At 51.2% G+C, this 20,812-nt stretch overlaps 1 protein-coding gene across 1 annotated transcript in view; it reads left to right on the forward strand.

Moving 5' to 3' along the window:
• TTC7B (tetratricopeptide repeat domain 7B) overlaps positions 1 to 20,812 on the forward strand; it is a 165,483-nt gene that overhangs the window by 109,163 nt on the left and 35,508 nt on the right. Inside the window, exons 15-16 of the mRNA XM_008051404.1 lie at positions 549 to 665; positions 7,955 to 8,052. Coding sequence (XP_008049595.1) covers positions 549 to 665; positions 7,955 to 8,052 — 215 coding nt within the window. The remainder of the gene's footprint in view (positions 1 to 548; positions 666 to 7,954; positions 8,053 to 20,812) is intronic.

Consider the following 20,812-nt stretch of genomic DNA (forward strand, 5'->3'; position numbering starts at 1 on the left):
AAAACGCTCCGTACTCGCGCCAATAGTCTAGACAGAGGGCGACGTGTTGGCAGTGATGATAGGGAAGAAATGCCAGATGACATGGAAGAAGCTGGGAGTGGAGACAGAGTGGAGGCCCCTTCCTCTGCGGCCTTTGGGTTAGGCCTTCAGAGCCCACAAGCCGACACCGTTACCACCCCTATGTTGGCTGGGTCACATCTCCTGGATAATGTGTGAATAAACCAGAAGAGCATGTAGCGAGGTTCTGAGGCTTCACAAATACAGGGGCTTGCTCTAAGAATCATGTTCTTTAAGAGCTCCCTGTGTGCTCACATGACTGACCACCCCAAGGCTTCCAGCCTGACCACAGTTATTCGTGTACCCTGATGGCAAGGTCCCCACAGGGCCATCTGTAGAGCCAGGAATCCCAGCATTCTCCACCCTCCTGCCATAGCTCCTCTGGGACCATGTGTATGACCTCCTTTCTACAAAAAGTGCTGCCTAGGCCCCTGCTCTGTCACGTGGAGAGGGTACTCGGCCTGATGCATTCTCTCCCTGTCTCCCCATAGACTCCTGTTTTCCAAGGTGAAGCTAGAGTCACTGTGCCGCGGCCCTGATGAGGCGCTCGTCACCTGTAAGCACATGCTACAGATATGGAAGTCCTGCTACAACCTCGCCAACCCCAGGTAAGCGGTCGCGCCACCTGCATGGCTTGTGTGTGGCTTCATGTGGGCCTCACCAGCTCACGCCATCTCAGATTGGCATTTGGCAGCATGGACTCTGTTGCCCCTGCACTCCAGCCTGTCCCCAGCATGGCAGGTCATGGCATGGGAGGCTTCATGCTCCAGTTTGGGGAGGCTTTTCTTCCATGGCAGATGAAACCTTCAAGCCCCAGGCTTTCTGCGTGGTTGCCAAGGTGACCTGGTCAGATTTCTGTCTACCAGCCACACACATAACTCCTGACACATCTTGTCACCTTTCTGGTAACATACATGTAGACTGGCCAATTAAGTATCCAGATGGAGTTCCCACAGCCATATTTAAAAGCCACAGAGACCACTGGCCACCTCCTGCCAGAGGAGGGCAGAGATCACTGCTAGAGTAACAAAGTATAACTTTCAGAAAGTTAAAGTCAGGATTCATCCAAATATGAAATAAGCACATGTCCAACATTATATTTACCTTGTTAACTACTGAAGGAGCCAGCAAAATGCTAAGACCCATTCAAAGAAGAATTTGAAAGCCAGATATGCCTAGGCAGGAATGCTGAAATGCATTTGCAGATTGATGCAAAAACAAGGTCTCAGAAGGCAATGAAATATGTCATTTGGGATGACCTTGTCTCCAGGCTGGAAGTCAACTGTGTCTCTACCAGAGGAAATGCATCTACCTGCTAGAGTTCTGCGGGTTAACTGCTGCCCCTATAGAGCTGTCAACTAGCTCAGTGAGCAGAAAGCCAGGCCAAGCTGCCTCCCTTTGGAGTCATGGTCCAGGAAAGGCCCTCTGGTCCACCTCAGCATTCCACTGACAGATGCCCAATGTCCCGTCAGCCTATTCCAAGTCTTGGACAGTTTTTCCTATTGAGATGATGAAGTGAAGGAATGAATGCTAATACAGAAGAACGTAATGATTCAAGTGAATTCATATGACAGCTCATATACTCAGAATATTCGTTCAAGTTCTCAGCATGGTGTCCGAGTGACCAGTGTCATGCTTGTAAGAGTCAGGTACCTAGAAGCAGCTAACTCATCGTCAGTGGGCACTAAGGGCAAGGCTGTGAGATGGCAGCCATGGGCCAGAGCCATGGGCTGGTGGCAGTGGGCTGGAGCTGTAGACTGGCAGCAGTGGTCTGCAGCTGTGTGCTGGCAGCCGTAGACTAGTGGCTGTGGGCTGGTGGCAGTGGGCTGGGGGGTGTGGGCTGGCGGTTGTAGGCTGGTGGTCGTGATTTGCAGGGACCAGCAGGGTAGTCAGGGTAGGTGTGACACAGGCAGCAGAGTGGAGGTGTGATTCCCTGGGAGATGTTGTTTTACGGAAGGTTCTGCAGCTAAATCGACATGTGCAGAGTCAGGGCTCTGCTCAGGGGAGGAACCCCCTAGAAACTGACATGCCGTGACCAGGGCTGTGGGCAGTGCGGCCGAAAGGAGAGGCAGCCTGGAACCTGTGGCCATCCCACTGCTGCAATTGCTGCCCCCACCCACCCTAGACACAGAGCAGAGTACCCTCTGCCCACACCGTGCCACCTGGGACACCCACCTTTCTTGTGTAAGGGGACCATTCCTTTCATGGGTATGTTCTGAAAATAAGGATCATTTAGTCTAGAGAAATCCCACTCTTCTAAGCATGGAAGCAGAAGTAGAAAATGTCCACGTTCACCCTCAAGGGCCCACTCTGGCCCCTCCAGCATCGCAATTTGGGGAGGTCTTGGCCACACAACCAACTCGCTGGAGGTGCTTCAGCACCAGGTACATGCCTTGCCTGTGCCCCAGAACTGAGAAAGGAACCTGTCGATGCTCAAGCACCAGATTCTCCCCCCACGCCACCCCACCCCCCATCTCCAAACCTCCTCCTGCCTTGCCTCCCACCTAGCAACCAGAATACTGAACGCAGAAGAAAATGCCCAGAATTGGAAGCTTTTAAAAATACTCCACCAAATGTGGCCCGTCCATACTGCCTCCGTTTCCTGAGACCACTCAGGGCCAAGCAGCAAGGCGCCCTGGCTCCCAGCTGGGCTTGGGGTGGCCTGGGGGATGGGGAACCAAGTAGCCCTTATTAAGGACTTCCTGCTGGATTTTTTACTTCATTTTCTCTGTGATATAAGTGAACACTTCTCCTGCAGCCCTCACCATTGTGCAGACTTAGACATCCTTCCCGTCTGCTCCATGAGAAGTGGCCCTGGTGAATACTCCTGCAGAATAAGGCTTGCAGGAAAGGTGTGTTCACCCAGGACAGCACAGCTCTCCACAGGGGCTAGGTGGCTCCTGCGGCCGAGGGGCTGCCCTCAGGAAAGACAAGGCTTTAGAAGAGGGGTGAGTCAAGCCAGACTCGGTGGCTCATGCCTATAATCCCAGCACTTTGGGAGGCTGAAGCAAGAGAATTGCCTGAGCCCAGGGGTTCAAGACCAGCCTGGGCAACTTGGTGAGATCTCATCTTTATAGTAAATCAAAAAATTAATGAGAAGTGGTGTTCCAGCTACTTGGAAGGCTAAGGCAGGAGGATTGCCTGAACCTAGCAGGTTGAGACTGCGGTGGCTTTGAACATGCCACTGTACTCCAGCACTCCAGCCTAGGCAACAGAGTGAGATTCCAACAAAAAAAAAAGAGAAGGGAGAGTAGTGAGTACAAGGGTGTGAGGAGTATCCTTCCTAACCCTCTTCCTAAAAAGCAATGACAGAAGATAGCAGAAGGCAGCTCAGCAGGGAATGGCTCAAGGCACCTCGTTTCCAAGCGTGCTCCCATGTGGCGAACCTTGGCTGCCGTTTCCAGACCTCCCCATGCCTTCCAGAGCCCCCTGGGGCCCAGCACAGGCCCCAGGGTGGTAAGACAGCAGGCATGGAGGCAGGTGTGGGGGAGGCTGTGTCAAGGAGGCTGAGAATAGAACTTCATCGCGTTCCCAGCAGCTTGCACCCTCTTCATTTGACATGTAAGAAAAAGCCACACTGTGGCCAGTCGCCAAGCTGAACATCAGAATACTGGGACAGCAGCCTCCTGCCATAGGAGGCATGTTCTGCGGTGAGCCCATTATGGGAGCACTGTCTTGAGCGTGCACTTGGAGGTGCTAGTGGCCAGAGGCCAGCTGCACCCCTGAGCATGCATGTGTGCTTGATTCCGGACTTGAGCTCTGCCCCATGACTGATCTCCTCTCCCTGGGGATACGTAAAGCTCCTTCAGCCCTTGTGCACGTGGACTTGGCCATGAAAGACTGCAAATGCCAACCAGAATCTCACCTGTAGGTCCCAGCAGGCACATGCCAGAACCTCACAGCAATGCAGGCAGGGCTGGTCACAGCCATGCTGACCTTCAGGCCCTGTGTCAACCACACAGGACACCCCTGTTACTTCCCTTTTCTGGAAAGTGGAGCTGGTGCTGAGAGAGGTGTGGTGGCAGAACTGTGATTTGCCCAGGCCGACTCTTCCACCTCCCCCAAGCGTTGACAGCCAGTTGCTCTTTATTTCACTTTTTATTGTTAACCCCTTCTTTCCTCCTTTGTCCCTGCCACTGGGCCATCTCCATCACGTTGCTGTGAGTGCACAACTCTAAGTGATGGGAGAAAATCTTGTCCCAGCCGCATGCCGACAAATGGTGTTTGAAGCTCACACATGCACACACACGTACACACACATGCACACATGCATGCATATGCACATACACACACATGTTCTTTTTGTTGTGACCTCAGGAAGTCGAAGATCCCATTTCACACCCACGGTCCCCAGAGCTTTTCTTCTGGCAAGCAAGCTCCCTGCCACAGTAGGGCAGCCCCATGAGACGGGCAGAGGTCATGGTGTCAGGCCCATTTCACTCATGAGACCGTGGAAGCTCCGGGATACTGGGAACTTGCCTGACTCCCCTCGCCTGGCCCTGGTATCCTGCCCAGGCCACTCATCTGGGGTCGGGCTGATGGTGTACCAGGCATTGTCCCAGGCGATGGGGAGGGGTGTGCTGCACAAAGTGCTCCGGGCTGTACTTGCCCCCACCTCCTCCCTCTTAGGATTAACCCTCTGACTGCAGGAGACAGAGGGTTTCCAGGAGAATCCTCCAGCTCCCAGGATAACTCTGACAGTCATCACCTTGTACTCTCAATGTCAATCCTGAGGGAACAGGCATCCCTGCACGTGCACACCCACCATGTGGCCCCCTTCACTTATGTTCATGGGCCAGGGTTCCCCCACTCCCTCCCCTCTGCTCTTGCCCCGGCCAGGAATGGCCTTCTCTTCCTTCCTGCCTTCCTTGCTTGAACTCCTGACCACTCAAGGGCATTGTGGAGAGGAGTGAGGCTGTGAGGGGGTGGCCCACAGGGGTGCCAAGCAGACTGTGTCCCTGAGGAAGCAAGGGAGGTGACTCCCAGAGACCTGAGAGAGACTAACTGGAGTGAGGGAGTCAGGGATGGCTGGGTTGGCCAAGGCCCCTGTGCCTGCTCCCACATGCTGGAGGTTATTGCAAAGGTCAATCTTCACATAAGTGAAGAACTAGAAATGACTTGGAGCATCCTGCATGGTTCTCAGCCAGTCACAGATACCTCCTTATCTTCAGAGAAAAGGCTTTCACGTAGTAACAGAAGTGTCTCCGTTTCAATGATTCATTGTTGCTTCTATGCTGTCCTCCAAAGGAACGCTGAAGACAGACCCGGGAGCGCAACCAGGGTCTTCCAAAGAAACAATGGAAACAGCCCAGAACTGTGACCGGTGTCCTCCAAGGGAATGACAGAGACAGACTCAGGAGCGTGACTGGTGTCCTCCAAAGGAATGATGGAGACAAACCCAGGAATGCGACTGGTGTCCTCCAAAGGAATGATGGAGACAGACCCAAGAGCGTGACCAGTGTCTTCCTCCAAGGGAACCATGGAGACAGACCAAGAAATGTGACTGGAGTCCTCCAAGGGAACAATGGAGACAGACCCAGGAGCACAACGGGTGTCCTCCAAGGGAACGATGGAGACAGACCCAGGAACACAGCCAGTGTCCTCCAAGGGAGGGAATGATGGAGACATACTCAGGAGTGAGACAGACCCAGGAGTGCAACCAGGGTCCTCCAAAGGAATGATGGAGACAGACCCAGGAGCACAACCGGTGTCCTCCAAGGCAACGATGAAGACAGACCCAGTAGCATGACCAGAGTCCTCCAAAGAAACAATGGAGACAGACCCAGGAGCATGACTGGTGTTTCTCAGTCGTGGGAGGGGACATGGGGGATGTGGGTCCCGCACTATGTCTGAGGTGGGACTCACACATTCTGATTGGGGTTTCACTCAGGATTTCTGGCCTGTGGAGTAGGAGGCCTTCAGCTTCCCAGCCTGCACTTGCTGTACCAGAAGTCCCAGGACTCACCATCTGCAGGGGTTGGCCCACCACGTGCACCCCCTATGCGTTGGTAGGTGTGTCTTCCTCCTCATGGGCTCAGTTAAGCCTCACATAGTTCTGTGTGGGGAGGCAGTCCTTATCTCCATCTGACCAGGAAGGCCACCGAGGCACAGGGAATGAGGCCTTGCCCAGGGTGACCTACCTGTTAGTGATGGATGTAGGATGAGCACCCTGACCCCCCAGTTCTGTCCTTCCCAAAACATCTCACGTGGCAGCCAAGCCTGTGCCCTGAAACTCAGTGACAAGAGAAGCCAGGAGGACTATGGTGAAACAGACCTCAGGTTCAGTCCACCACAAACCCAGGCAGGCCCTTTCTCTGCATTTCCAGCACCTCACCATGTGTCCTGGAGTTCCTGAGGTGATGAGCACTGTGTCACCATTGTCTTTTGAGTCAAAATCTTCTGAAAACTCCTCAGGGGAGCCACTGCAGTATTCAGATAATTAATGCTCTGTGATATTTATGTTGACACACTGCATGGCGATAGACCCACACTAGACATGGAACAGTCTTGTGATCAGTGATAATGTGCATGGCCTTGTATGCTCTTTTCTGTTCAGAGACATTTGTTGCTTCTCAGTGGCAGGAATAATTAAATGAGAATGCACGTGTGGGCTGATGTCAGCAGAGCCTGCCAGTCTGTCCTGGAGGAAGGTTCCTGCTTCCTGCAGTTTTCTCTAATAGCATTAGAAGAGGCATTGACTATAGACATCACAGTCTGTAACCATGTTACGTTTCACGCTGAATGCTGCCTATACCACGTCAATAGCAGCTGCATGGAGGAAGGAACTCGCGTCCCTTTATGGTAGAATTTGAACTTCTTAACAACAAAAAAGTCACTCTCAGAGCCCTAGGTTGAGAAAAATAGATTCAAAGAAAAGCACTAAAGACTGACACCTCAGGAGACAGGCATGAGTCTTTCTGGAGCTGCTTCGATAGGATGTGACAGTGGAGGAAGAGCAGCAGTGTTGACTTCCAAACTGCCTGGGGTTTTTTAGTAATCCATATCAACTGAGATTCCTTAATTATTTCATTTCTTAGGCCTGATGTGAGCTCCTCGTGACACTGCTGGCGAGTGGTGCCCAGCCTGTCTTGCAGGCACAGGCTGGAGAGGGGCCTTCCATACAGGTGGGCAGTGCAGGAAGCTGGCAGGAGGGCGTCCTGTAGCTGGAGGCTGTGTTCCCTTCCAGCTGTCCGCTCCTCTGTGACCAGCCTCCTAGGAGCCCTGGCAGCCACCTTGCCCTCCTCCTCCTCTTGCTGTTAAGTAGGAAAGCTAACCATGCGATTTAGCCTATAGGCTTGCTCGGGGACCCAGCGAGGCTGTGACTGTGATCGCCTCGGAATAGGGGACCAGCAGTCCTCAGGTCCCAGCTGCACCTTAGAACCATCTGGGAGTTTTTGGAAATATCGACTGTCCCAGGAGTTTTGATTTAGCTGCCTAGGGTGGGACCTCGGTGTCAGGGCTCTTTGGAAATGTCCCTGAGCTCTTTAGCAGCAAGGGCGTAGGGCACGTGTGTGGGTGTTGGTCCCTAAAGGTCACTCTTCATGGCAGTGGATTTGTGGACTCACGGTCCAAGACCTCATGGACTAGGGGGCCAGTCCAGTTCCCCTGGATGGCGTAGAGAACCTGGCCTAATGTTTCCAGTGCTGCATCTTCTAATGACACAAAAGAAGCTAGAATGAGCCAGGGTGTGGGGCATGGGTGGGTGTGTTTGGGACGCTGGCCTCTGAGTGGATTCCCAGTCCAGGCTGCCCAGGATCAGGATGCTTGCTTTCCAGATGGGAGAGCAGAAGGACATCAGTGCACCAGGACACTGGGCGTGTCTCAGTTGTCTGTGCTGGGCAATGCTGCCCCTCCCCACCCCCTTCCAGGTGACTGATGTGTACAGTGTGTTTTGCAGTGACTCTGGCCGCGGGAGCAGCCTCCTGGACAGAACCATTGCTGATAGACGACAGCTGAATACAATCACTCTGCCAGACTTCAGTGACCCTGAGACAGGTGAGAAGGGAGGCCAGAGGGGCTGAGGTGGCAGCAGGAGAAAGGGCCTGGCCCAGGGCGTGGGGTGGGCGGGCCTGGCTAGGTTGGGACCTTTCTCACTGGGACTAACACTGCACGGAGTGTGTGTCCTCAGGGTCCTCTCCAGCTTGTTCTCAGCGGGGCTGTGGTGGTGATTACCAGTTCAACACCTGGTGCTGATTTCCCCGTTGCTCTTGGAGCTTAGGATTGGAAACTAAAATGAGGAGTTTCCTCTCCCTTCCAGTTCCCCTATCCCCTGCCTCCCCACCTCCCTATCTCTGGGAGCTCTGACCTTTCTGAATCAAGGTTTCTTCTTCTAATCAGTCACACACGTACACACACACCCAGCAGGCAGGCCTGGCAGGGCCATGGGTGGCTCTGAGCCTCTCCTTCTTCTGTCCCTGCGTGGAGACCTGCAGCCCTCAGCATACCAGGTCATCCCATGTCCCATGTTTGCCTGCGTCCCAGGGAGGGAGGACACTCTGTCGTTCCCACAGCTCCAGATAAGAGATTGCAGCAGTGATGCAGGCTGAGTCCTCTCATCCAAAAGCCTTGGGGCCACACGTGTTTTGGATTTGGGATCATTTCAGATTCTGGAATGTTTGCATAAACGTGATGGGATACCTTGGGGTGGGACCCAAGTCCAAACATGAAACTCACTTGTGCTTCCATGCATCACCTGCTGGTGAGGATATATAATATATCATTTTGTTCCTAAAACCAAGTTTTGGTGGTGTTTTGACTGTGACCCTCCCATGAGACCAGGTGTGGGATTTTCCATTTGTGGTGTCATGTCAGCCCTCAGACACTCATGGATCTTGGAGTGTTTGGGGTTTTACATGTTTGGATTAGAAACATTCACCTGTGCCAACCATTCAATGACATTGAGGGACTGAACAGGCCCACAGAGTACAATGGAAGTCACTGCTCAGAGCCTCAAAATGGTCCTAGAATGACATTGGGAGCTACTTCCACAGCGGGTACCAGCTCCTGCCAGAAAGCCCCGGGTTGTGCACAGGCAGAGCTGGCCCAGAAAATTTGTCCCCAGGTGGGATGGGAGGGCAGGTGCTGAGAGCCAGGTGTGTGCTCAACCAAGTCTGCCCTCACGGCTGCCTGCAGACAGGTTCCTGTGCCCGGCTCCCTCCTCCCAGAGCCAGCAGGGAGGTCTGACAAAGGCCCTGGGGCTCCCCGTACAAAGGTTGTTGAGTGTCAGGAACAGCACAGTTTAACCTGACTTGAGCCACTGCCCAAAATATACACTGGCCGACACCCACCCCTGGAATGGCCTGGTCCCCCACCTGATAGGTCAACCGTCATTGGTGGGCTTAAACTGCAAACCACGTAGGGACCCTGGCTGGAACAGCACAGCAGAGTTCTGCCTCCGGGGTCCAGTCCTGCTGGAGGGCATGTCTCCCACCCCCCAACCACCCCTCATCACTGTAGAAACAGGGAAGTCAGGCAGTCGGGACCAGCTGCTGCAGCACAAGGCTGAGACAGGAGAGGGCTTGGTGACCCCCAAGACTCAAGGTGGCACCAGCAGCGACTTGGACTGATTCAGAACAGCGGCTGCGGCTGTCCAGGGCTTCCCCTTCCCCTCCTCAGCGTCCTGTGAGAACAGGCCTGTCCAATTCAGACCCCTTTCCTTCCAGCTGGCTTGGACCCGGGCTCGCATCCTGGAGGTCCCAAGACTTTAGTGCCACATCCCGCTGAAAAGAGACAGAGGCAGGAAGTATGCAGGGGGCTCGCCCCCCTACCACCCCCACCCCTAGCCGTCTCCCCATAGACCTCAAGTCTCGCTCTGCAGGTGAAGCCTTCTCAGGTGCCAGATGGGGATGTCTCCAAGCCACCTGCTGTGCAGACGAGTCCCTTTGTGAGGTCACAAGTCCTGTTGGATCCATTTTGCTTTGGTTTTTCTCCCCAGAATTAAATTTGTTCTCTTTTTATTTTTTGAACTTGGATTATGGAAAATGCTCTAGCACACCAGCACAGAGACACCAACATTCCCATCACCACCAGGTTTCAGCACTCAACTCCATCCCTCTTCCTTGCCCCAAATGTGCTCACCAAAGAGTATTTTAAGGCAAATTTCTGGCATCATATTCTGCCTGTGAGACTCTCAGGATGGATGTCTAACAGATAAGAACTCTAGAACACAGAACCTCCCCACCACCACCACCACAATTCTGTGTCTTGGGTCAGTAGTCAGGGCAGGCTCCATGTTCATGTTTTGGGGAGTGGGTAATTAGCTGGCATGTGACTTCCCACCTCTAAAATGTCCACACACAGGTCTGTGGGATGACATGGGAGGAGCCTACATCTATGAGCTTCCTATTAGCCAAGTCCACTGTAGCAAAAGAGCAGAGTTTTGTCTTATTAAATGGATGTGTCAGACTGAAATAGCCCCTCTTACAGACATGACAAGCCCATCATTTCATAGGTCCCAGCCAACAAAAACGAGGACTCCACAGGGGGACATCTGAGTGACAGTCTTTACTTGAAGCTATGAGTCACTGCCTTTTCCTTGGATTGAGTTGGTAGTTCCTTAAATAGAGGATGAAAGATTTTTTTTCTTCCTTTTGCCTTCAAAACAGGATGTCGGGCTAGGGGATGTATCTTTAATAACCGGTAGAAATTGGCAGACACCTGCCCAAGCAAAGTCCTTCTTTTCCCTTGGGGGGACACTTCCAACAGGAACGGTGGCAGTCCCCCACTGCCTGGGATGCCCCAGCTGTGAGACATGACAGCCACAGCACTTCTTTGTCAAAGTGCCCACTCAACACACCCAACCCTAGACCACCCAGAAAGCTTAGTGCCGTGTCATGAAGCTGGGACCATGATATGATGTAGCACCTTAGAACACTGGACCTTGGGACACCTTAGCTTCCAAGTAGCCAGCATTCTTATAAGTGCTTCTCATTAAAAAAAAATCATGAAAAGTCAGGTCCTAGCCCTTTCCACATGAAAAGCAAACCGTTTCCTCTAGAATGTTCTAGAAGTCATAGGTTAAAGATGTATTGTTCCATGGATCACACTGCTGAGTCTGTGCCCAGGTAAACCTGAGTTATTTTTATTCTGTGACGTTGTGGCAGACCAAAGAAATGACCAGTGGAAAAACCCCTTTGTTTTCTTCGAAAAGCACTTGTACTCTGTTGTCAGGAGAGGAACGATTGTGTATGACATGACCTCATTTTCTTTGCAGCTTATGTGAGTATATTAAAAGCTTGTTTATTTTTCTTTGTGTTTCTAAAATTTCTTTTGCCTTTATCCTTTTTTTTTTTAGCATCAGATTCCTCCTCCTCTTCTCTCTCAAGAACCGAGTCTCCTCTCCACCTGTTTGTGTCTTCTCACCTCCATCCTCATCCCAAACCTGATTCTTTTGTGTGGCCCCCAGCGGCCCGTGCACTCGGGGACTTGGGGCCCCGCCTGGATCCCTCGCTCTGTAAACACGGTTTTTCCTTTCTGGTTAGACCTGCTTCATTTGCCTGTTTTACTTTCTGATAATCTTCCTAACTGACAAGCTGGACAGGAAAGTCTGCCAAACTTGTAAGAGAGAAAATCTTGCTGATTTGACTATCCAGAAGCTATTGGGGGTAGAAGGAAGCCCAGGACTGTAGATGCCCAAGCTCCAGCATTTGCTTCTAAAAGCTAAGGAAGCCTGTTCTGAGCAGAATAGGCATGAAGGTTTTCTAGAATATTGCTTCTAGTTCCCGGGCCCTTTTGTGCTTTCCTAGAGTTGCTATCAAGGCATAAAAATTTATCCTATTGAAGAACAGTCAAATTGACATTTTACAAGTAATAATTCTAAAAATTTCTTGTTTTCTATGTAGAAATTAATTGTCAATGTATAATCATCAAGGCCATATTCTAAAGAGAGTTAGTCATATGCCCTTCAAATATGTGGTCCTCAAACTCACTGTGCACTATTACATGAAGAGCTTGTAAGGCACCCATCCCCTGGTTCCCACCCCCAGAATGTACGACTCAGCAGCTCAAGGAGGGGCCCAGGAATCTGGATTTATAAGCTACCCCATTATGATGCCAATGCCTGTGGCTTGTGGCCCACGCTTTGAGAAGTGGTGCTGTAAATTGTTTTCCATCTGCAGTGAAGGCAAACGTAGGATTTGTGCATGAAACTGCAGAAAAGTTGAACAGTATCTTAGTCTAATCTTGTTTTTAAGTATCACAGAGATGCTAAAGGTCTCAGGACATTCCAGGGCCTGTCAGTTCACAACAGCAATAATAGATCCCTGTACCAAAATGTAGCACTGGCTGCTGAAACCCTAAAATGGGACCTAAGTACAGCTCCGGCCAGGAGAATCCACCCTGTTTTCTTTCATTCATTTATTTAATGCTCACTTCACCGCCAGCACTGCTGGAACTGTAATCTCTCTATCTGTGATTTATCAGGGCTCAGCTTTGTTCCAAATGCGCAGTTCTGTGCTGTGCAAAAGTCCATTGGGGTCACTGCTGCAGAAAGCACAACTCTCTCTCACAGGTTGATCCCAGGACGGGGACCCTCTGTGTTCCACTCATATGTATAGCCAGGGCAGAAACGAGCTTGCTGTTTAAAGTAAACCGCCCAAGCCAAGAAGTGCTGCCATTACTTATTAAGTGTCCTGACCACGGCTTTCATGGTTTTATGAACTAGGAGATAGAAAGAATGTGTATAAACTGCTTATGTTGTTTTAATGCACTTCCTAAAATAGGTGTTTTCTCCTAATACAGTGCCCGGGGCAGTTGCCAACTTCAGGTTTTCCAGGAAAAAAAAATGTTTTTGTACATAACCTTCTGTGTTTATTGCCTTAGCACGGAGCTCACTGTTTTAGAATCACGTTGTCTGCTTCAGCTGCCCCCTCACTCTCAGCAGCATAGCACACCCCTGCCCAGGCTGACCATGTTGCCTCCTGGGAGCCCTGTGTCCCCTAGGGTCTTGGAGGGTGAGGTCCTGGCTCTTCAGGGAGGCTCTTTATAGCAGATGAATTAGTGAATCAGTGGGGTGATGATAAGCACCCCAGCTGCATTTCTGTGGGATGTAGCCTCTGCCAGGCAGAGTGCAGTCGTTCATTCTCCACGAAGCCCAGTGGTAGCCAGGTGTTTTGACTAAGCCTGGAGTACCCAGGGCCTCCCAACCCCACACGACACCTAGAAAGGAGGAAATTCCATGCACTCATCAGCATGAAATTTCTTGATTTAAATCGTAACGGATGTATGCCCCACTCCTTTCTGCTAGGTGGGTAGGTAGTCAGACCTCAGGTCTCGTGGACTTTTCCCTCCAGCTCCCTGCTCGGCCCTACAAACGGCTGGAATCATGATTCGGGCAGATGTGTGGAAAGACCCAACACCTGCTGTCTGATGACTGTTCCCCTCCCTTTGGAAGTTCCTGCTGGAAATTTTCTGGAAACAAAACACATTGCACGAGCTGGCCAGCGTCCATGTGTGCTGGTGAACATTTGCATTGACAGGGAATGCCCGGTCGGCCGTTCTTTGGTTTAAAACAAAGTCATTAGTGGGAAGCCGAGTCACTCTTGAGTTGGAATCCGACCCCAGACTTACGGTTGGAAGGTTATCAGACTCTCCTTGCACCCTTAGCCTTGGTTTTGAGTTTCCGACGTTTTGTTTCTTGGTTTTAATTTGTGGTTTGCTCTGTCATTCCAAGGCCACCCCGCAGAAGCACACTTTCATGGCTTCCCTTCCCTTTTTTCAGTTAGTAAGTAGTTTACAATCTCTTAACCCTTGAGGGTCTCCAGACACACACCCCCCCCCTCACAGAATGCGTGTTGCAGTTGTGAGTGTATGAATGCTGACATGACCCGCTTGACACTCGCCATCCAAGCCCTGTGCCCCCAGGCTCCGACGCTGTCAGTGCAGACACACCAGGAGGCAGTATGGTCTGAGGACTACAGAGGCAGGCAGTGCAGGCAATACCTGGCAGCAGTGGGTCTGGGTGGATGAGAAGCCCTGGCACTGATGGGTGGTGTGAGGCTCCAGCCCCCAGGCCAGGTCACCTGTAAATGTCAGATAAAAGGAACCATTCGAATCTTGACACACCTGTCTTTAATGCAGCCATTATTGCTGCATAGTAAAGCAACTCTGGATCGTTAGTTTTCCCAAAATAAGCTAAATGGACATCATCAAGCTTAAAACTGCATCACCAAAATTGAAGAGACTTAGTGGTTCTCTGGGCATGGGGTCTTTGCTGTAGGCAGCATTCTCAGTCATTTGTGAGTTGTGGCGTTTTCCAGAAAGGTTTCTTAGACCACTGATTCTCTTGTGTCAAATATATTTGGGCAACAGTCCATCTCCCGCCTAGAGGTTCACAGTCCACCTTAGCACATTAAAGGTTCTGAGAAGTCCTGCAATTTAAAAAAATTCAAGAGTTTCTTAATGTTATTTGGCCCAGTGTTCCGAAGCCAACATAAGTCATTTTCCATCCTGTGAAATCAGTGTTCCATGGGTTGCCTCTGGGGGAATGTTGGTGTTGTATGTGGGATGCGGTGCTTTTGAACAACCTGAGCTTTTAGCTGATGGCAGATACCACTCCCCACACACCAAGGAGTTAATGTCCCCTTCTGAAACAGCTCAGCCTGGATGAGACTTTGTTTCTGGTATGCTTCGGAGCTGCTGTCCCATCTGGGCTCTCCATAAACAGGACCTCACTGTGGTCCTCTCTGTATTGAGGGCCAGTCCTGCAGAAGAGCTGGGCGGCTCACGTCTTTTCTCTGGCCGTGTTTACACCTCTGTAAAATGTAAATCTAGTAACTATTCCGTGTGTACATGCCTGTGTGGCTGGCAGTCAAGGATCCCAGCTTTTGAGACCCCGTCAGGTGCTCCCCGAGTTGCTGCCCAGGGGAAACCGACATGGCTGGAGGATTCAAATGAGCCTTGAGGGCTCTCCAAGCAACCCACCACTCCATGGACCCAGGCACCAGCACCCCCTGTGCCTAGTGGCTGCCTCCTCTCCAAGAATGCGCAAAAATCAGGATTGCCCACGTGGGCTCCTGGCTCAGCCTTCCATGTTGCCAACGGGGCAGGGGCCACTCTCTTCAGAAGTCACCAGAGAAGACAGGAACCCAGCTTGGGACAGCTCTCGCCTCTGAAGTAAGATGAGGTTGAGACAGGAATTCAAAATGGGAGCGGGCTTTCCTCTCTCCATCATGGTTGGCATTTCATTACTGACTTCACATTTTCTGACATTCAAGAATGTCATGATCAGAAAGTGACTAGTCAGTTGGTAGCATATTTTATTTTCTGCTCCTGCGTAATAGAATAAAGTAGCTTAAAAAAAAAGCCATGTGTATATGAAAACATCACTCATGATGACCCCACTTGATTGGCAGCAGTTCAAAACTTTAACCCTAGTAGATGGCCTTTACTTGCTATTTTAAACTAAAATTAACATCTGTAATTCTTCCTAGCTAGCTCTGTGCTGTCCCTCCTTAGACAAGATTGACAGGCCAGTGATAAAGGGCTTCAGGGAGGAGCTGGGAATGTGTCCAGGCTCAGATCATCATCAGACCCAGGGCCGCAGCCACCACACTGCGTTCGGAGTTCGGAGACGGGCACTCTGAGCTCAGGGCAGCTACCCTCCCCCGGTGAGGGGCAGCCACCCTCCCCCGGTGAGGGGCACCGGGGACGTGGCCTTGTGTGTACGCACAAGGCTTGAGAGGTGATGACCGCACCCACCCTCTGTGGTCCTCCAGAAGGTACTGTCTCTGCACAGGGCCGCCTTCCTGCACGCTTGTGATCGGCTGCCTGCCACGCTTCATGTGACCTCGGCCTGCCAGTCCCCTCTGCCGCATGCCACCCAGCCCGCATGCCCCTGAAATACCGACCCAAACCTCCCTGCCTCTGGGTTCTTTCCTCTCAGGAGATGCGTCCTGGGAGTTTTCAGCTGTGCTTGTTCTGTTCAAGTCAGGGGAAACTGTGGTCTCATCTGGGGGCTCTGGGCTTCAGCAGTCACTTGCTGAAAAGGGGAGGTATCTCCAGGATGGTGACCAGAAGAGGGGCTGGCACTGTCAGGAGTTGGCAGGCAGCAGCCCTGTCCCCACCATCACTGGGGGACACGCTGCCCGGGGAAGGACAGCTCTCAGGAACAGCAGGAGTGGAAAGGAACCTATCTACACAGTGGAAACCCACCCAGGCGCCGCCTAGAGAATCAGAACCCCCTGCAGCCCAGATGGGAATCTCCCTAGCTCTGTTGTGGCGGGGGAGGGAAACCAACATTTTTTATGTTAAAAAAAAAAAGGTCCCGAGGAAAGATGCCTAATCTGAGGGCCAAGGTGAAAGGGGACCTTCATATCACTTCTTCTCCCTTCAAGAAATAGGAGACCGCTTCACCAGCTCCTTGCCCCAGTCCAGGTGACAGGTGCAGGAGCAGCAGGCTGCCAGCTGCCAGCAGTCTGTAGAGCTGGGCTCTTTTATTTCCAAGCTCTGTCCTGAGAAGCAGGAATGCTGTTCATTTTTTAAATGAATTTTTTGAGCATGGCTACCTGGCAGTGTGAGGGTGTCAGTGTCTGGGGTCTTTCCAAGATGGAACGGCTGCTTTTTTCTTATTATTCTCATTTTGGGGGCACAACTTCTAAGAGCTGGGAGCAACATGCGCTCTTCTGACAGCTGATGTGGTATCATCTCCACCAGAGCTGGCGTGGCCCTGTTGCTTTCCAGAAACTAGGGAAAGCGGGTGACACAGAGATGACTGGAGGCCAGACACACTCTCCACCATCCTCCCATGTCCTTGTGTGGGCAGCCAAGTGGTTTCTCCAGGTCAAGGAAGCTGGTGCCCAGAGGTCCAACAGCCCCGGGATGGCCTGCTGGTGTCTCTAGGAGTTTAAGTATAATGAATACAGTTGTCCATCATTCCCAGCACAGTATGCTCACACATCACCAGATGAGGGGTCCCATCTGGGATCTCCTCTGCATGCTGTGAAGACATGGGACAGGGAAGGAAAGGGTCCCTTGAACTGTGGCCACTTATGCCATCAGGATAGGCACAAGGTGGCAGAGTGTGACATGCCACTTAACAGTGACCCTGTGTGTGAAGGCATAACCTAGCCACTCCGTGTATTTACCATGCCTTCTGCTTGATAGAATGACTGACCCTGGGGTCCCTTAGAGGGATGAGCCTTGAGTGCTGAACTCGCCTAGCTCATGTGACCACCACAGCTGAGGTCTATGTGGAAATCACCCTGGTGTCCTCTGCATTGAGAAAGGGCTTCATCTGCAAAGGCCATTTGAGCCAGCTATTCCCAGGGTCCTGTGTGGCAGGGCTTCTCGGCAGCCCGTGATGGGCGCTTGGGTCAGAAGGCCTCAGGGACTCAAAACATCTCTCATAGCTTGCTGAGGTCAGGGTGTGGTTCCCAGTCCCCTGGGCCCTCAGCCACCTTCCCACTCCCACCCCGTACGTTGGGCTCGGCGGCCTAGAAAACACTCTGGGGATAGGGATCAGGACAGTCCTTCAGGTCACACTCTGCCTTTGCATCAAGTATCTGAGGTGACATTCTCTCTTTGAGGATCTGGACAAGAGGGCAAGGGAAGCCACTGGCCTGAGGAAGCATCGGCTGTGCGGCTGTCCAGGCTGGTGTGACTTGAAATCTCGCCTCCTGTGTAACTGGGTCCAGTGAGCTCTGCCATGGTCCCGCGTCCCGTGTTGGGAGGAAAAGACACATCAGCTCCTTGGTGGAGCTCAGCAGCTACTCGTGGCACGCAGCCCTCAGGGTAACGGCAGCAACAGGCAACCTCGATTAGGGGGACAGATAGGAGGTGCGGCAGTGACTGTGCTTCTTGAATTAGGGTGGTGGGCATGAGACACCAAGCCCAGCACACTCCCTGGCTTAGCTGCTGGACCTCATTATTTGGAAACTTACTTATCCAGAGGCTTGAACTTCAAATTGGAACCATGGGCCAGGCGCGGTAGTTCACGCCTGTAATGCCAGCACTTTGGGAGGCTGAGTCAGGAGGATCCCTTGAAGCCAGGGGTCTGAGATCAGCCTGGGCAACATAGCAGACTCCATCTCTACAAAAAAAAAAATTTAAAAATTATCCAAGTGAGATGGTACACACCTGTAGTCCCAGCTACTCCATAGGCTGAAGTAGAAGGATATAGCCTGAACTCAGGAGTTCAAAGCTAAGGTGAGCTATGATCACACCACTGCACTCCAGCCTGGGTGACAAAGTGAAACCCTGTCTCCAAAAAAAAAGGTGGGGTGGGGGAACTGTGTCCTCTGTTCTTCCTTCTGATCTGATTTTAAGTCACAGTTCTCTATTTCCACCACAAGTGATACCGCTCTTCATGAAGATGCGGCAGCACGTTGGCTTGGGTGAGACAGAAGGGTTCTTTAAAAATGTGCTGGTCAGAGCCGGGCTCGGTGGCTCAGCCTGTAATCCCACACCTTTGGGAGGCTGAGGTGAGTGAATTGCCAGGTTCAAGATGCACCTGGGCAACTTGGCAAGATCTCATCTCTACAGTAAATCAAAATAAGCCAAGTGTGGTAGAGCGCGCCTGTAGTTCCAGCTACTCGGAAGGCTGAGGCGGAAGGATCGCCGGAGCCCAGCAGGTCAAGGCTGCGGTGGCCGGGAGCGGCCACTGCACTCCAATCTGGGCAACAGAGTGAGACTCCAACTCAATAAATATATATATATGCTGGTCAGAATCAATCTTGCTGGTTGTTCACCTACAAAAATCAAATCTGATATCTATATTGGCACGTTATTTCAGTTCTATGAAACACAAGACACCAGGTGGTTTGGGTTTGATTTTTAATCAGCTATATCCATCCTGATTCAAATTATGTTTATCCTCTCCCACCCCATATACGGAATCAATGGAAGACTTTTATTTATTGTGTTATTGCCAAGAAGAGTTTGTACTGACTTACATATGTCTGTTCTCATTGTTAGTCATCTGCTATTATTAATAAACATCCCAGTGCCCTAATATCCATCCCTAGTTCAGAACAGGAAAGCTCTCTACCCTTATGAAGTATGTGTACCAGACCGTTGACTAGGAAGAAAAAAATTATCATAACCCCCAGTTATCCTTCTTGATATTTTAATGGGTTAGTTACATTAGGGGAGGGAAGTCACCAGGTGATGTCCAGTGTTTGATTCTATGTGTCACATTCATTTTTGGTCCGGATTGTTTGGATTGATGAGGGCCACACTGGAAGACCCTTGAAACAGGGCAAGCTCTGACCTCTGAGCCCTTATTGGAAGAGTGAGCAAGCAGACACATGTACCAGAGTAGGGTCCCCCCTCTTCTGAATGTCACACAGTGACATGCCTGTGATAGGACCCAACCACAAGCGTTTACCTAGGTCCTCACGTAGGCCTGGCATTGTTAGCCCCTAGAAACACCTAAACGGAGCACACGGTTGCTGGCTTCCAGGGCCAGTCTAGTAAGGGGACAGCTGTGTCAACTGTAAAACAAGTGGTCTGGGCAGTAACAGTGACACCCACACAGAAGCAGCAGGAGTCTGAGAGTCTTACTCACAGCAGGGAGAAGAAGGTGGCTCCCAGCAGGCTTCCTGTAGGAGGTGACATTGGAGTTGGATTTAGAGACTGGAGTCTGAGTCCTAGTTTTGCCACCTACTGGCTGTATGACTTTGGATAGTTAAGTAACCTCATTAAATCTCAGTTTTGTCATTCAAACAATGCAGATGACATTGTTGCCTGCCTCACAGAATTGCTTAAATATTAAATACTACATGTAAAGTGCTCATGGTAGTGCCAGATACATGAAGTGTTCTCCAAAACGGACAACCACCAGCGCTGTCATCATCATCATCACGTCATCATCATCTGCCAGACTTGATTCATAGTAAAAAATATCGTGCTAGGGCTTAATGAATTTAGTTGTATCTAGACATCATGAGATAAGGCACCATGGCAGTGACCCTAATCAGTTCATCTGTGGACCAAACCAAACAATCCAAAAGGCAAATTTAGCCCCTCCCAAATCACAGCAAGGATTCCTAGAACCTGGTAGGAAATTTAGAGAATTCCTCTAGAGCAGTAATGTATGGGTGGAATTTTACATGAATTAATAACGCTGTTAAACATGTCTCAGTTGCCCCAAGGTGGTGGGTAGTGGTGGGGTTTGTCTTGAGAATGCCTACTGTCCAGTGCAAATGTCTCCTCCTTGCCCTTCAAGCAGCTTCCAGGTGTGACCCTTGCAGGGAGCTTTGGAGCTGTTCCTCTGTGGTACTTCATTTATGTGTCGCAGCTGTGTGTCCAGCTGTACCCCTCCACTGCCCACCCCGCCACGCATTCACACTGCAGGGCTGACCTCCCTGGGGGGGCACTTAGCGTGGCATGTGCTCTGTTTGTTCATGAAGAGATTCTTCAAAGCATAGGGACGGAAGCTGTGGTCCCAGGCCATAATGATTGCCTGCATTTCTTCATGGACAATAAATCTTAGGAACATCACAGGAAGGGAGTGTGTATATGTTCCGCACTTGTGTCTGTGGGGGGCAGGGGTAGATGGGTTGGTGGGTGGGAGTGGTGGGTAGGTTGGTTGATTGGTTGGTGGGTTGGTGGGTGGGTTAGTAGGTAGATTGGTTATTAGGATGGTGGGTTGGTGGGTAGGATATCCAGTTGGTGGGCTGGTTGGTGGGTTGGTGGGTGGGTGGGTCAATGAGTTGATTGCTTAGTGAGTTGGCGGGTAGAATATTAGATTGGTTGGTTGGTGAGTTGATGGGCTGGTTGTAGGCGGATTGGTGAGTTGGTGGTCTGGTGAACCGGTAGG

Source organism: Carlito syrichta, unplaced genomic scaffold (assembly GCF_000164805.1).
Source record: "Carlito syrichta isolate Samal-C Ts95f unplaced genomic scaffold, Tarsius_syrichta-2.0.1 Scaffold171376, whole genome shotgun sequence".
NCBI lineage: Eukaryota > Metazoa > Chordata > Mammalia > Primates > Tarsiidae > Carlito > Carlito syrichta.